Below are 15,579 nucleotides of genomic sequence, written 5' to 3' on the forward strand. Positions count from 1 at the left end.
TCCAAACCGATGCTCAAGAGTAGTGATAACTTATTAATGAGCTCTCTTCCCTCGAGGAACTGCACACAGGGACAGCAGGACAGGCAGATTTCCACTGGGGGAGGGGGAGGGGGTAGGTCTTAGACCAGCGCCTACTTCAGTGGCAGAGAGGGGTGCAGGCTTTCTTGAGGGAGGCCCGGGAGCTCCTCTGTGCTCTCCTCTTCTCGAAGAGCTGGCCCTGGAGAGCCACTGAGGTCCTCGACCTCCCTGACCCAAGTCTACCAGCGTGAGGGGCTGTGGCTTTCGGTGGGTGAGGGCCACTGCCATTGCCCACCAGCAGCCTTCTGTCCCGGGCAGGAGAGGAAGCAGCGGGCGGAGCTGCTGGGCCACCTGACTGGGGAGCTGGAGCGTCTGCGTAGGTCCCACGAGCGAGAACTGGAGGCTGTGAGGCAGGTGCAGGACAGGCAGCTTGAGGACTTGCGGCGTCAGCACCGGGAGCAGGTGGGGGCTCTGCGTGGTCACCGGGGACCAGGGTGGGTGAGCCCGCCTCGGACACCTCCATGCAGGAGAGGTGGGGGTGGGGGCAGACGGCCAGCAGAGCCTGGACAACTTCAGGCATGGGGGTCTCTCACAGGCCATTTCCAGCCAGGGCACACGTGCTCCTTTGTTTTCTGGACCAGCAAACATCCTTGGGATTAGAGGAGGTCAGCCCCCCCCAGGACCCTGGGGTGGGTGCTTTGTCTCTCCTTGCCCTCACTGGGAAGACACAAGGTGGTGCTTTCACGGGGGCCTCAAGGGCAAGCGGGACGAGGCTGAGCCTAGCTTGGAGGGTGTGCTGTGGAAAGGGGGTTCTGGAGCTCCCTCCTGTCCCCTCAGCTAATGCCTTGCACTCTCTCTACACCTACATCTTTTGCTCCACCTGTTTCTGTGCAGGAAAGGAAACTCCAAGATTTAGAGGTGGAACTTGAAACCAGAACCAAAGATGTCAAGGCCAAATTGGCTCACCTGGGCCTCCAGGTGAGAGAGCAGGAGCCCCAGAACTTGGAGTTGTAGCTCCCCTAGGAGAGCTCAGAGCCTCCTGCCCCTTAGAGCTGGGGTGCCTGGACACCCACTTCTTTCCCTCCCCTGCAGGAGGAGACAGCCCGAAAGGAGCAGCAGCAGCTCCTCCATGCGCAGAGGCAGGCTGCGCTGGAGAGCGAGGTTCGGCTGGCTCCCTTGTCCCCCGTCACCTCGGCCCTGTGCCCTTTACCTTACCTCCCTCTCTCCCCGCAACATCCTGCCTTTGGCTCACCCTCTCTGTCCCCAGCTTTAGGGTTCCAAATGCTGTTGGTAAGAGGACAGCACGGCACCCTGGAAGGAGCCCAGCTGGGGACCCCCGTGGGCGGGGGCCATGGAGGGTGGTAGAGCCTCCTACACGACTCCTGCCCTCAGCACAGCGACTTCACGGGGCTTGAGGTCCATGCTCGCTCCCGTGCTGCCGCCGCCTGCCTTTGTCCCATGTGTCTCCAGGTGCTTCTGTCTTTTCAGGAGGTCACAGCCAGCTACCAGCACTTGGAGGAGGCAAAGAAGGAGCACACGCACCTGTTGGAGTCCAACCGACAGCTCCGAAGACTCCTGGATGAGCTTCGGGCCCGCAGGGCGGAGCTGGAGTCCCAGGTGGAGGCGCTGGAGTCCCAGGTGGAGGCGCTGCAGACCCAGAGTCGGAGGCTGCAGAAGCACATCAGGTGGCCTGGGGCCCTGCACTTGGCCTCCCTGCTGCCCCCCACCCCTGCTCTGGTGGGGGTGGAGCTGGGTGGAGAGGCTCTGCTGTGATCCGCAGGGCTAGGGCATGAGAGGTGTGAACGAGAGGTGTGAACGGCTCCAGTTGTGCCCCGTCCTGAGGTTGAACGGCTCCAGTTGTGCCCCGTCCTGCTGTCTTCCTGAGATCAAGGCTGGAAGCCCACCCAGCAGTCACCATGACCTGCTGCCTCCCCGCCCCCCCATCACAGCGACCTGGAGGCTGAAGCTCAGAGGAAGCAGGACATGTTGAAAGAGCTGGAAGCTAAAGAGAGCAGCGCTGCCCCATGTTTTGAGCCAGACTTCCACATTGAGGACCTGAGGAAGTCCCTTGGGACCGTGAGTTTCTCTGTGCCGTGGAAGGGACAGGGGTGGTGGGACAGGGGTGGGGCTCCCGGAGGGGTCCTGGCTTTGCTTTACCACCTTAGCCTGTCCTTAATAGTTCCCCTTCCTCATTGCCATCAGTCAAATGATGACTATAAGCGAATGGTGCCCAGCAGCCCCCAGAGCCATTTCTGTGTTTAGGCCCCTGGGAGAGGCTTTGGGGGTCCCTTGAGCCGGTGGTGTACCGGAAGTTGGCTGGGCCTTTTTTACTGTGTGTCCTTAGAACCAGACCAAAGAGGTACCCTCTTTTCTCTCCCAGAGCAAGGAGGAGACCGACTTGTCCTTGGACAGGTGAGTTCTGATAGCCTTATGTTAGTTTGGGTCCAGGAGTCCATGTTAGTTTGGGTACAGGAGCCTGTACCACAGACCTGGGGTGAATGGAAATGGGTTGACCATGACCACCACTGGGGCTTGGTTCAGGGCCAAGGACCTGGGGGATTTCTTTAGCAAGGGAAGAAGCTGCCCCTGGTGACGGCTGGCACAGCATGCTGGGATCTGCTGCCTCTGGCTGAGGACCAGCCTGCTGGGAGTGTCTGGGCATCTCTCTGGAGCTCCAGGCCCAGTCCCTTTAGAGGCAGGATGGAGGGACCCTGCAGCAGCTGCACACTATAGTGTGAAGGCCTCGCAGTCTGTGCTCAGGGTGGGCCCCTTGGGGAAGCGCTCAGGTGACCCGGAATGGTTCTCAGTGCGCATGTGCTTTCCCTTTCCAACCCCTCTGCCCTGGCCCGGCCTCCCCCCAGCGTCCGGCACTACCTCTCTGCCGAGGGAATGGCTCTCCGCAGTGCCAAGGAGTTCCTGGTACGGCAGACGCGCTCCATGCGGCGGCGGCAGTCGGCTCTGAAGGCCGCACAGCAGCACTGGCGCCGGGAGCTGGCCCGTGCTCCGGAGGCCACCAAGGACCCCCCGGGCACCAAGGCCCTGGAGGACGCGCGCCAGGACCTGGAGGAGGTTGGGAGCCTGGAGAGGAGCCCGCTGGTCCTGCGGGGCCCTGGGTCGGGGGCAGGACCAGTCGCCTCCAGTGATTGTGGGTTCCCCACAGTGTGGTCACATTAGCCCTGGGGCCACGGGACAGGGGCTGCAGATTATCCTTGTCCGGGAGGATGAGAGCCCCTGATGTTGACGTGGCAGTGCACTGCGCATGATGCTTTCTCGGTCCTCAGGGTAACCAGAGGTGATTGTCCTCTTCACTTCCTAGGTGAAAAGGACAAGTAAGGTTTTTAAAATTGCACATCCATGTTTTGCTGGCACATTCCGTCCCACTAAAGACGTGGTTCATCAGGGAGTCTTCTGAGCGCACGGGGTGGAACCGCCTGTCTGATGGCCTTTTCACTGGGAATTGGGCTAGGACTTTAGGGAGCCAGCTGAGGTTCTCGGCAGCAGCCGGGGCTGGCTCCCTAGACTTCGTTGGTGCTCGGGGCTGCTACAGGGCCGACTTCCCAGGGCCATCTGTAGGCTGCCCTCGGGCCCTCGCGGCTCTGCTGAGTGCTGAGAGGCCAGGCGGCGGGAGCAGGGGCACTAGTGACCCTGGGGTGACAGTAACCCTTTGAGACCGGGTTAGGTGCGGGCCCAGGGCTCAGCCTGGAACAGTCTACCTCACTGAATCCTTATGAGCCTGGAACAGTAGTGTTTTCCTCTCGAGAGGACGGTCCACACTGAGAGCTACCTTGTCCAGCAACACCCAGACAACAGCACACAGAGCTGGGACTCCAGCACCTTTCCTGAGCCCCCGGGTCTATTGTCCCCTCTCTCTCTGGCGCCAGGAGACCAGGCACCTGGATGAAATGAAGTCAGCTATGCGGAAGGGCCACGACCTGCTGAAGAAGAAGGAGGAGAAGCTGAATCAGCTGGAGTCCTCTCTCCGGGAGGAGGTGCGATGCAGCCTCCCTCCTCTGTTCCTGGGCTGCGGGTGGTTCTTCGGTCCCATGCTGGGAGCTGGGGCTTGTGGGCTGGCGAGAGAGCAGTGGCTTGGAGGTTGCTGAGGCCGGCTGTGCGCAGAGGTCCTAAGCAGACCCAGGGCCTTGTGCTGCAGCTTCTCGAGAGGCCCTGGCCCCTGCTGTGGTTCCTGAGGAGAGCTGGGCCCTGGGGTCAGCAGTGGGTCGGGAATGGACACATCTAGGCTTTCCTTCCTTCTCTGTGGCCTCATCCATGTTGCTCTGGATGCTGGAGGCATGGAGGTGGCAGGAGAGTTTGCTGCAGGACAGGGGCTCTGGTCCTGTGTCCTCTAAGCCCCCACCTCCCTCCCCTCTCCCATGCTACAAGGAAGCCTGCATGTGTCCTTCTCCCAGAACTTCAGGTCCCAGAGAGGCCCCAGCCATCATATGGACAGGGGACAGAAGACACAGGGCAAGCGCCAGTACTCACTGCTGCTTGTACCCCTCAGGCTTTAGATGAGGACACTCGGCGACAGACCCCCAAGAAGGGGGTGACATTTGATCTCAGCGACACGGACGACGTGAGCAGTGCAGGCTCCGAATCCTGCCCCCTGCCTCACTATGAGTGGCAGTGCCGGCAGGGCGAGGACCATGGTATCCGTGGAGAGGGAGGGGCTTACGGGGGGCCAAGGGGTAGCCTCTCTCCTTCAGCCATGCATGGGTGGGTTTGTGGGAGCCTGTGTCTGGAACAGACCCTCAGGAGCACCCGGGAGGAGGGAGCCCGTGGGGGTTTGCCAGCACATAGGGCAGAAAGGGTCCGGAGCTACCTGAATGCACGCGGACCTTCCTGTGCCTTCTGAGAGGTGTCCTCCCTCTGCCGCTCTGGTCCGCAGCAGGGCAGAGGGCGATCTCCTCCTCCTTCCTTGCCCGCTCCCTGGAGAGGCTTTCTCCCCTCTGCCAGCTTCCTGTCTGCACCATCTGGAACGGAGAAGCTCTGCTGCCCACCTTGTCCCCATGGACCGAGGGGCTGTGGTCTGGCAGACCAGGAGGGCAGCCAGGAGGGTGCTGCCGTGCCTGGGGCCGTCCTGGGCCCTGAAGCCAAGTCCTTCCCTCCCTTTTAGTCAACCTGACTGCAAGTGCCACGTTGCCCTACAAGTACCACTACCTGAGCAGCAGCCTTCAGCGGATCAGCAGCCAGCTGAACGGCGTCCTCAGCATGCTGGGTAGTCTCAACCCCCAGCCGCCGCCGCCACTCTTCACTTCCACGCCAGTGCCTGCCCCGCCCCGGAACCCCAGGAGTAACCCCATACCCGCCTGCTCCTCCCTGGCCCGGGTCTCGGCCTGGCCGCCGCTAGAGCCCACAACCACCCAGTGGGCCTGGGACCCCGGGCTGGGCCCCACGCTCTCCTCCTCCGTGGCTCAATCCGTGGATGACTTCCTGCTGGAGAAGTGGCACAAGTATTTCCCAAGTAAGCCTCCCATCCCTTCTTCCTCCTTTGCTGGCCCCTTGCCACCGCCTGCTTTGGCGTAGCCCATCCCATTATGGGAGGAAGGCTTGCTTGCAACCCTGTAGCCACAGGCTCTGTGGGCCATGACGGTTGACCTAGAGCCTTTCTGATGGGACTGGAGCGCAGCAGAACCTAAAAGGTCATCCCTGTCCTCATTGTAAAAACTGCCATCTTGTGCCTTGTGTGAGGGGCCAGGCCTGAGTCCTTCTAATAACCCTTTGAGAGAGGAATATTTATCCCCACCTTACAGATGAGAAAACTGAGACTCAGGTTAAGGGCTATGCTCCAGGGTACCGAGGAGTAAATAACACACAGGAGTTTGGTTCTCTGGCTCTGTGACTTTAGGGTTCTGCCCAGAACCCCCTGGCCATACAGCTTTGCCCAAAAGTTACTTATCTGTTCCCTGCCTTAACCCAAATAGAAAAGTAGGTTTGATTTTACAAATAAATAGGACAATTCCTGTCTCTTACCTGCAACCACTGAAGCCTGTGCTGTTGTGTTGTCCGTGGGAGGCAGGAGGCGTGCTGGTGAGCTGGGAGGCGGCCTGCTGGGGCTGGCTTCTGCAACTGGATGATTTCTTCCCACTTTTCCAGCTGGAGTACCGTTCCTCAGCAGTAGCCCCGCGCCCATGGAGAACAGGCTGGGTTACGTGTCTGCCAGGTAAGCTTCCTGTGGGCTCAGGGTGGAACCACACCGGCCTCCTGCTTGTGGTGTCTCCCAGCAGAGCAGAAGTTTGGTCGCATTGCCCAGAGAGCCTGGACAGGTACCCACAAAGCTGCCTGGGTCTCAGGTGCCTCTACCACCATCAGAGAAAAGTCTACCCTGCCGAGGTCCCAGGGGCAGCTGGTCTCACCTGGCCCAGCTCTATGAGGAAGCTGCCTGGTAGCACCTGCAGGGAGAAATCAGGCTTGGCAGGTGCCCAATCTTAAGCACCCACTTACCCCCTGGCTCACTCGGAAGCAGATGCTGGGCAGGTACTGGAGTCATCAGGGGGAAGCTTTTACTGATCAGATGTGCTGGGACCAGGCAGAAGTGGGAGCCCTGACATCAGGAGTGCTCACCTAGGGGAGGGAGGGAAGGGTGCTGTTCACCACCTTGTCTTGGGGGAACTGATGCTTGTCATTCCAGAAGGGCATTCTTGCCAATAAAGGAAACTTGGAGTTGCTAAAGCCACCCCGTAGAGGCCATGGCTGGTGTATGGGGTGTGCAGAGAGGAGGAAGGAGAGGCTTGGGGCTGGTCTGCTGTGCCACACATGCATCCGCTCCTTTCTCCTCCTCATGCTGGCCTCTGCCTTCCCAGCGAGCAGCTGCGTCTCCTGCAGCGGGCCCATTCCCATGGCTCCGGGCTTGAGGTAGGCAGCACAGACTTCCAGAGCATGATCGAGGCTAACCGAAAGTGGCTAGAACATTACAGGAATGACCCCAAGTTGTATCCTTTGTCTGATCCCTGAGCCTTGGTCCCTCCCTGCTGTCATTGCTGGGATGGCAGAGGTGTGGTTGTGCCCTCGGCGGTGGGAGTGTCCAAAGGGGGGTGCCCGTCTGGGCCTTGGCCCTTCCCTGGACCCACTTAACTAACCCAACCGCAGAGTCTTCCTTCACCTTGTGTCCAGACATCTCTTCTCTTCGGTGCCCAAGCCCGCAGCTACCTCAGGCCTTCTGCATCTGGGCCTGGATGAGAACAACAGACTGAGGGTGTGTCATTACTAAGGCCCCGAGCCCCTCCCACACCCCGATCAAGTGCCTGTGGAGCCGCCCGCACTCCGGACCCAACACAGCATTCTCCTGCCTTGTTTGCTGCCTGCCTTGCTCGGAGGAACCCGGGGCTGCGCTGGAAACCATGCGATGCCCCCCACCCCCTGAGACCATGTACCTCAGGCTGAAGAGTCTGGCCTCCTGCGAGCTCCTGTCTGGACAAGGTGACACTGATGGGGGATGTCCGAGCCTGGGCACCTGCAGGAGGACAAGAACAAGGTATTAGGAGTTGCCTTCTGAGGCCAAGGGCCTCCGGGCTCTCTGTGCATAGTATTCTGGCAGTTGTGGATGTGTGGCCCTTACTTCACCAGGACAAAGCCCCCAGCATGTCTGGAGGCTCTAATACCTCAGCCTCAGAGATATCAGACCCTTTTCTTTCTCTTTTTTGTAAGTCTCCTTTCTTGAGCACTCTATCTCAGGATTGGGCCCAGAGCCCTACCAGAGGTTGGGCTGTAAGTTGGCCCCCAGATGCTCTGCTATCCCCCCTTCCTCCGCTGGCTCCGTGCATTTCTCAGGGGTGCTCCTTCCCTTCCTCGGGCTCCTCCCCAGAGTCCTCCCCCCACCCCAAGTCTCAGGTCACAAGCGCACGACTTGCAAGAAGCCAACAAGCCATAGGAGAAGTCTGGGGTGTCTCTGGGTCCATATCTTGGTTTTTCTCTTTCTGGACCACCATGGGGAGAGTTGTGCGTTCTTGTTTCTGTTCCCTGGCAGCCCTCCTCTGGGCTGAGCCACACAGGGTCGAGCTCCCTGTAGTCCTGCTTCCCGTCAGAGGGCTCTCTTGGGGGTTGCAGTGGATGTTCTCCGACATCTGTTCCATCGTTTAAATAAAATGCCCCCGGGTTTGTCTTGAAGGCTCCGGGGCTGCCCTTGCCTCTCTGCTGCACAGCCACCAAGTCTCTGCCAGCCTACCTCTCATTTCTTTGTCTAAGAAACTTTTGACCCCACCCCACGCCCACTTTTTAGGCATCATCTACCATAGAGAAAAAATTCCGTTTCGTGATTTGGTTCCTCCTGGGTGCTTTGGGGCTGGCGCCTGTGTTTTCTACATCAATTAAATCCCTGCACGTCCATTTGCCACAAGGCAGTCATGTGAATGTGTCTCCTCTTTGAAGGCCTTTGCCTCCCTCCTCTTAAGACTAAAGGAAGCGAAAACTAACATGCACAGACCACCTCCTAGGTTCTCATCTGCTTCTGACAGCAAACCTGTAATCTCAGTGTACGGATGGAAACCCGGAGGCTTGGAGACCCGGAAGGGGCTGAGGTCCTGAAGGAAGTAGCCCAGTGTCCACCCAGCACAGAGCCCCCAGCCCCCTCTGTGCACCCCAGAGCTCCCTGTCCCTGAAGTGCTGATTGGCTTCACTTCTCTCCCCCAACCGCTACTCTGCCACCTACCAGCTGGAGACTCTCATCCTGCATCCTGCTGTTTCCCAAAGGCCACTGGCATTGTTTTCTGACATACGCAAATGACAGCAAAGACCCCTGAAGGCCCAAGCTGGCAAGGTTAGGTGGGTTTTGTTTTCTGCTCCAGTGGTGTGAGCGGCTGGCATAGTTGGAGTTTGTAGCAACAAAATTGCTGGGAGAACCAACTGAGAAGGCCAGGTTTCATGGATTTGCAGGAGAAAACCAACTTAAAACATACAAATGAACCTAGCTTCCATCAGTGGCCTAGCTGCTCTGCTGCAGGGAGGGAGGAAAGATGTAACATTTGTCCAATATCTTCCGCGTGCGGGTTCTCTTCAGATATGATCTCATTTAACCCTCTTAACCTGCGGAGTTGGTATTATCTTACAGATGGGGAACTTCAGGCTCAGGTTAAATGAGTACAGCTCAGGTTCGCCCAGGGTTTGAACCGAGATCTCTGCGTCTCTAAAAGCAGAGCTGTGTTGAGCCTGCTCCCCAGGTCGGCGTCCGCACCTTCTGTCCTTCTACTCACACAACGGTCCTGGCCAGCTTGATCTGAAGACCCGTGTCCCAGGGAGGGAGTGGCTTCTAGCTGGGTGAGCAAACCCCCCCACCCTCAGACCCGGGCAAGCTTTACTGGGGGACTTTTTCCAAAGACTCCAAAACTGTCCCCTCTCTCCCCTCAGAGAATATAAAATCTAGCTGGGGAGTCTAGAATCCTGGAGCTTTGTAGCTGAATGGAACCTTGCAGATGACTGTTCAGCCCACTCCCGTTTATGGCGGCAGAAACAGCCTAAAGAGATTAGGGTTACCCAAAGTTACACCCATGGTGTGGCAGAAGCAGGACCTAGACCTAGTCCCGCCCATCAGCCTGGGGCTTCAGGAAAGAGTATTTTAAAAAAGATACTAATTTTGAACAGGCTACACGTTCTCGTGGCTCAGTATTCAAATGACACAAGAGTTACTCCATCTACTGGCCAGTCTTAACCTTGAAGGTTCCTTCTGGAGATTTTATGCAAATACAAGAAAAGAAGGGGCAGTGTTTTGACCTTGTTCCCTTACTGGTGGGGTAAGGGTCATTCCTAACCTAGGATCAGACAACCTCCCAAAGCTGTCTTGTGAGATGTTCACTGTTTTCTTAAGGGAGCAGCGTTGGCCATGGCAGCCCCCCTGCCGTGCAGACTTCCACACAAAGTGGCAGCTTGGGGAGGGGAAATAACCCTGACCTGAGGACAGCCGGGTGTGCCTTGGGCTGGAGCACCTACAGGCTCTGACCTGAACAAGTCCTCTTCAGGCCCGTGTCCCCCCCTGGTTAAAAGCTCAAAGCCTGAGCCCACATTCTAGGGGTGAAGCAGGCTGCCGCCTTGGGTGGGGAGCTGCTTTTATCCACAGGGAGGCTGGAAAGCCTCCAATAGCCCAAGATAGGCTCTGGTGGGGAGGGTGACTGGTGGGGGTTTCCGGGCCCATGACCACCATTTGCGGGGTGGGGGGGGTGGAGAAGTGAGGATTAAAAAATTGAGCCCCTAGCCTCACCAATGTCCTGAAGAACGGGGAAATCCCTTTGTTCCTCCCTTCCTTTTGCATCTCCTGCCTCCCCCATGGACTCTGCCATCTTTAGCAGGTATGTCCCATGGAGGGCCCGGCGAGGCAAGGGGCCACGGTGGAGGAGAGGGATGCCTGCTCTTGGGAGGCGGGAGCAGTGCATGGAGTTCCACTCTCACAATTAAAAGCAGAGGGGTCATGAGTCAAACAAGAGTTCTCACTTTATCCTCTCTGTGCCTCAATTATCCTGTCTGTAAAATGGGGTGACCTAGCCCATAAAGTTGTTGGGAGGATAATAGTTTTTTTTTTTTTAGATTTTATTTATTTATTTGACAGACGGAGATCACAAGCAGGCAGAGAGGCAGGCAGAGAGAGAGGGGGAAGCAGGCTCTCCGCTGAGCAGAGAGCCCAATGCGGGGCTTGATCCCAGGACTCTGGGATCATGACCTGAGAGCTGAAGGCAGAGGCTTTAAGCCACTGAGCCAACCAGGTGCCCCCTGGGGAGGATTAAAGAGTTAATACATAGGATGTCCTCAAAACAGTGTTCAATGCATAGTAAGGGCAGTGACCTCACCAAGACAGCCACAAAGATTCCTGACCTCACGGCCCTTCATAACAACTAGCGACTATTCACGGACAAGACACCACAGAGAACCCTAGAACAGTGCTGAGGCTGCAGCAGCACCTGCAGCACAGAGACCGAGACGGACTGCCCCAGAAGGGTAAGGGAAGTGGTACCTGCCGGCCTTAACCGCCCCCACCCCAGGCCAGGGCAGCACCACGCTGAGAGGACCCCCACCTACGGTGCCTCCAAGGGAGGAGAGTTCAGGTTAGACACCCAGTTCCCCCAGCATTGTGGGTCACTGGGTGGGAGCCCCTTCTGTGGTTCTGCCCCATGGGGATTGCAGGGGGCTCTGTGACATAAGTGGGGAAGGATTTCCAACAACCGGCACTTAGATCTTGGCCAACCAAGTCCATACTTGCAGGGCCCAAGTACTTAGTAATTAATCCCAACCAGGGGCTTTATCTAAACCAAGTCAGTGGTATGGCCAGGCCCAGAAACTAGGCAGGGTGCAGGTCGGCCTGATTCCGGTCTTCTTCCTCAAAGAGGAGTCTGTAGGCTCTGTAGTCTGCGCTGCCCGTGCCCAGGCAGCAGGACTGCTGATAGCCCCACCAGCTGTGGAGTGTGACTCCCAGCCCCTCCTGACCAGAAAGCCTGGTTTGGGAAAATTGGAGAGTTGCCTAAAGGGGGCTCTTTGTGTTCCACTGAGGCTGGAGAAGCTGAATCATGGCCACACTTGCTACGGAGCACGGTCCTTGGCCCCATCTGATAGGAAGGGCTGGTAAGAACACCTGGAATCTTCTGCATAACCCAGCCACACTTGGGCCAAGAGGCAAGTGTGCAGAGCCAACCACCCCTAGAGCAAAGCTAGTGGCCCTGTTTGGTCAGCGAAGTGGGGACATGGGCCAGCTTGAGTCAGGACCGCGAAGAGCCGTCACGGCCTTGGAGCTGCTTCTACCACTGCGCCTCGGCAGGGAAACTAAATCTGTAGAACACCCTGCTGCCCATGTGACTAAGGAGCTTTACCAGAGCTTTTCCTTTTACAGAGGAAGCTGCACAGCCCGCCCAGCAGCCCTGTTTACAGTGGCACTTGAACAGAGTGTAGCCTGTGGCTTTTTCTGTCTGCAGAGCAAAACTGGTGGCCTCATGTGAGCAGGATATTCAAAGCACACTCTTGTCCGATTTGGGTCCCAAGACTGAACCATGCAGGCCTTGGGTACTGTCCTGCTGCCCGGCCAGGGCAGGGAAGCAAATTCATAGCCTTAAAATTTAGGCAACCATGGAGCTCATCCTATGGCCTCACTTGGGCAGGGACCAAGCCAGCAGTTCTGTCCAGCTGCTTTCAGCCAGTGGTATACCCAGCACCCTTGATCTTAGAGCTTAAACAGTTGCCTTGTCCAAAAATAGACCCTAATAGCAGGCTTCATCTACCCAAGCCGTTACCAGTAGATTTGTCCAGAATCCCAAACTGAGCTGACCTTTGAAATACTGTTTCTGCCAAAGCAAACCTGCAAAGTCTGGAAACAAAGACCATTTACTCAAATGAAGATAACCAATATAAGGAATCAAGGACCACAAAAATCAGACAGATGGGATACAACCAAAGGAAACAAAGAAAGCTTAATAACTTACTCTAAAGAAATGTAGATCTAGGAACTGTCAAGGAATTCTGCATAATCCTTTTAAAGTAGTTTGATGATCTACAAGAACATGTACACAACTAAATAAAATTAGGAAAACAGTTCATGAACAGAAGTTCCACAAAGAAGCAAAAGCCATCAAAAAACCCCAACAAATCCTAGGGCTGAAAAAATACAATAACTGCACTGAAGAATTCAGTCAGAGCTTCGAAAGCAGACCCAAACAGGCAGAAGAATCAGCAACTTGGAAGATGGGACATTTGAAATTATCCAGTCAAAGGAACAAAAAGAAAAAAGAATGAAAAAGACTGAAGAAAGCCAGTGGGGCTTATAGGATACAATGAAAAGAAACAATATTCACATTATGGGAATTCTAGAAGAAGAGGAAGGGACAGAAACTATATTTAAAGCAATAATAGGGGCTCCCTCTCCCACTTGCCCTGCCTGTGTTTCCGCTCTTGCTGTGTCTCTATCAGATAAATAAAATCTTTTTTTAAAAAAATTTAAAAATTTAAAATTTAAAAATCTTTTTTAAAAAAAGATTTTATTTATTTGACAGAGAGAGAGAGAGATCACAAGTAGAGCAGCAGGCAGAGAGAGAAGGGGAAGCAGGCTTCCTGCTGAGCAGAGAGCCCAATGCGGGGCTCGATCCCAGGACCCTGGGATCATGACCTGAGCCGAAGGCAGAGGCTTAACCCCCAGAGCCACCCAGGCACCCCTAAATAAAATCTTTTTAAAAAATAAAGCAATAATGGCTGAAAAGTTCCTAAACTTGGGGAAAGAAAAAGATATCCAGATCCAAGAGGCCCAAAGGACCCCAAGTAGGAATCCAAATAGGGCTACACTGAGACACCTTAAATTACTAAAAGCTAAGCACAGAATTGTATTTATTTTTAATTTTTAAAAATGATTTATTTGAGAGAGGGAGGACGTGCACACGTGCTCCTATGGGGGGGAGGGGCAGACGAGGAGAGAGAATCCCAAGCAAACTCCCTGCCAAACCTAGAATTTTAAGAGTAGCAAGAGAAAAGTTTACACAAGTGACCCTCCATAAAGCTTTTTGGCAGACTGCGCAGCAGAAAATTTTCAGGCCAGAAGAGAACAGGATGGAATATTCAAAACTTTGAAAGGAAAAAACTATCAAACAAAAAAACTGTACATAGTGAAGCTCTTCTTCTCAAATGAAGGAGGGAGGAAGAGACTTTCCCCGACAGGAGTTGAGGGGTTCATAAAAACATAAGACATTGTAAAATCCAGTGATAATCGTAAGTATATAGTCAAAGTTAGATTCTGTAATATAGTAAAGGTGGTGAATAATTCACTTACAACGAGGGTTTTAAAGTTACCAACAGAGTTCCGGTCTAGGACGGCAATGCTGGAAGACCTTGAACTCACCTGCTCCGCGGACACACCAAATCCACACTATTTATAGAGCGATTTCTTCTGAACAACTGGGGGCTGACTGAACAGCTTCTGCACAAGCAAGGGTAAACCATATAGAGAATGGCAAGAGAGAAGAGACACAATTACAAAGGGAGTCTCCACCCCCGACTTCAGAACTGCAGTGGGGAGGGATAGGACGGAGGGACTTGGAGCAGATGCGTCTGCGCTGGGGCACAGAAAAAACAAACAAACAAACTGCAGTTTAAAAGGGCAACTAGAATAAAGGAATCACCCCTAGGACCTTGCCAAATGGCTGGGGAGCTGTTGGATCTCTCTCTGGGTGCACAGGGGCTTATGACATCACTGTCTGTTTCCCCTTGGTCTTGATAGCATGGACAGGAGCGAGTCTGGGCACTCGAGCTGGCCAACCCCCTTAGCAAGCACCAGGGCCCTAACCCACACCAGTCCCAGACATCCCACCAAGGTGGCTTCAGTGCAGCACACGTAGGATACTTCTGGCCAGGGCTCATTATAGCTCTAGTCGGTGCAGCAAGGTTATAGAGGCACGGAGCACCCCAGAAGACCCCAGGCCTGCACCATTTCAGCTCCAATTACCCTTTCAGTTACCCTTGTGCTGAGCACCTTGGGACATCCTGCCTTGTGCCCATTTTAGTTGCAGCTGTCCTCCCAGGGTCCCCTATTCGCAGGGAGCCCCAGGACCTCCCTGGCCTGTACCTACTTCAACTACAGTTGTCCTGTCAGGGCTCCTGCATGGAGAGTCCTGGGACTGCTGCACACTATGCCCACTTCAGCTCTGACCATCTCACCAGCACAAGCGCCCAGGATGCCCAACCTATGCCAGACACGGTTCCAGCCAGCTGGCCAAAGTCACCATGCGCACAGTCTACACAGGGATGACCATCAACAAGACTATCAAGTTTAGGAGAAGCGGCTATTCCACCTAATTCAGAAAGAAGAACAGAAAAGCGAAATGAGACAGGAATATACTCTACATGAAAGAATAAGACAAAACCTTAGGGCAAAAACGCTAAGTGAAGGAGAAATAAGCAATATGCTTGATAAAAAATTTAAGTAGTATGATCACAAAGATGTGTATTAGACTCGGGAGCAGAATAACGCAGCAGGAGCTCCAACATGGCAATAGATAATTTAGAAAAGAACCAATCAGAGTTGAAGGATACAGTCCCAGAAATCAGAAGCACAGTGTTAGATTAGCAGAGGCACAGGAATGGACCAGTGATCTGGAAGACAGGCTAATGGAAAGCTGAACAGCACGAAGAAAAAATTAACGAGGATAGATTAAGGGAGGTCTTGGACAACATCAAGCAAACATTTGAATTATCAGGGTCCCAGAAAAAGAGAGAGAGGAAGGTGCAGAAAACTTACTGAAGAACTTATAGCTGATCATTTCCCTAACCTGTAGAAAACAGTTTCAGGAAGAATGTGGTTCCAGATAAGATCAATCCAGGGAGGCCCACACCGTGACATACAATAATCAATATGTAAAAGGTTAAATAAAGATGAGGAATTTTAAAAGCAAGAGGGAAGCAAAAATTTACATAAAGGGAACCCCCATAAGGCTATCAGCTGATTTTACAGTAGAAAGTTTGCAGGCCAGAAGGGAGTAGTATGTTATTTTCAAAAAAGTTCTGAACAGAAAAAAGCTACAGCCAAGACTACACTACTTAGCAAGGTTATCATTTAGAATCGAAGGAGAGTGAGTTTTCCAGACAAAAGTCAAAGGCGCTTATCACTAAATT

The 15,579-nt window shown here is 54.6% G+C and overlaps 1 protein-coding gene and 1 long non-coding RNA gene across 12 annotated transcripts in view; one reads left to right on the forward strand and one right to left on the reverse strand.

The window, feature by feature from the left end:
* Window positions 1–8,142, forward strand: part of CEP164 (centrosomal protein 164) — a 60,608-nt gene extending 52,466 nt beyond the window's left edge. For 9 of the 11 annotated variants that reach the window (XM_059181788.1, XM_059181828.1, XM_059181837.1 and 6 more), the window contains 13 exons: window positions 337–480; window positions 913–996; window positions 1,111–1,179; window positions 1,507–1,703; window positions 1,968–2,094; window positions 2,363–2,430; window positions 2,880–3,087; window positions 3,900–4,007; window positions 4,520–4,664; window positions 5,132–5,479; window positions 6,112–6,178; window positions 6,819–6,947; window positions 7,129–8,142. In XM_059181788.1, the coding sequence (XP_059037771.1) occupies window positions 337–480; window positions 913–996; window positions 1,111–1,179; window positions 1,507–1,703; window positions 1,968–2,094; window positions 2,363–2,430; window positions 2,880–3,087; window positions 3,900–4,007; window positions 4,520–4,664; window positions 5,132–5,479; window positions 6,112–6,178; window positions 6,819–6,947; window positions 7,129–7,225 (1,791 nt within the window). In that variant the 3' untranslated portion in view covers window positions 7,226–8,142. The remainder of the gene's footprint in view (window positions 1–336; window positions 481–912; window positions 997–1,110; window positions 1,180–1,506; window positions 1,704–1,967; window positions 2,095–2,362; window positions 2,431–2,879; window positions 3,088–3,899; window positions 4,008–4,519; window positions 4,665–5,131; window positions 5,480–6,111; window positions 6,179–6,818; window positions 6,948–7,128) is intronic. The other 2 variants (XM_059181817.1, XM_059181818.1) reach the window with 2 other exon arrangements.
* LOC131836450 (uncharacterized) lies at window positions 21–7,205 on the reverse strand. Its single transcript, XR_009355616.1, has 5 exons — window positions 7,118–7,205; window positions 5,989–6,407; window positions 3,912–4,988; window positions 2,893–3,330; window positions 21–1,665 (listed from the first exon to the last, which is right to left on the reverse strand). It is a non-coding gene; the product is annotated as an uncharacterized LOC131836450 (long non-coding RNA).
* Window positions 8,143–15,579: the final 7,437 nt, after the last annotated feature.

This window comes from Mustela lutreola, chromosome 1 (assembly GCF_030435805.1).
Source record: "Mustela lutreola isolate mMusLut2 chromosome 1, mMusLut2.pri, whole genome shotgun sequence".
Classification (NCBI taxonomy): domain Eukaryota; kingdom Metazoa; phylum Chordata; class Mammalia; order Carnivora; family Mustelidae; genus Mustela; species Mustela lutreola.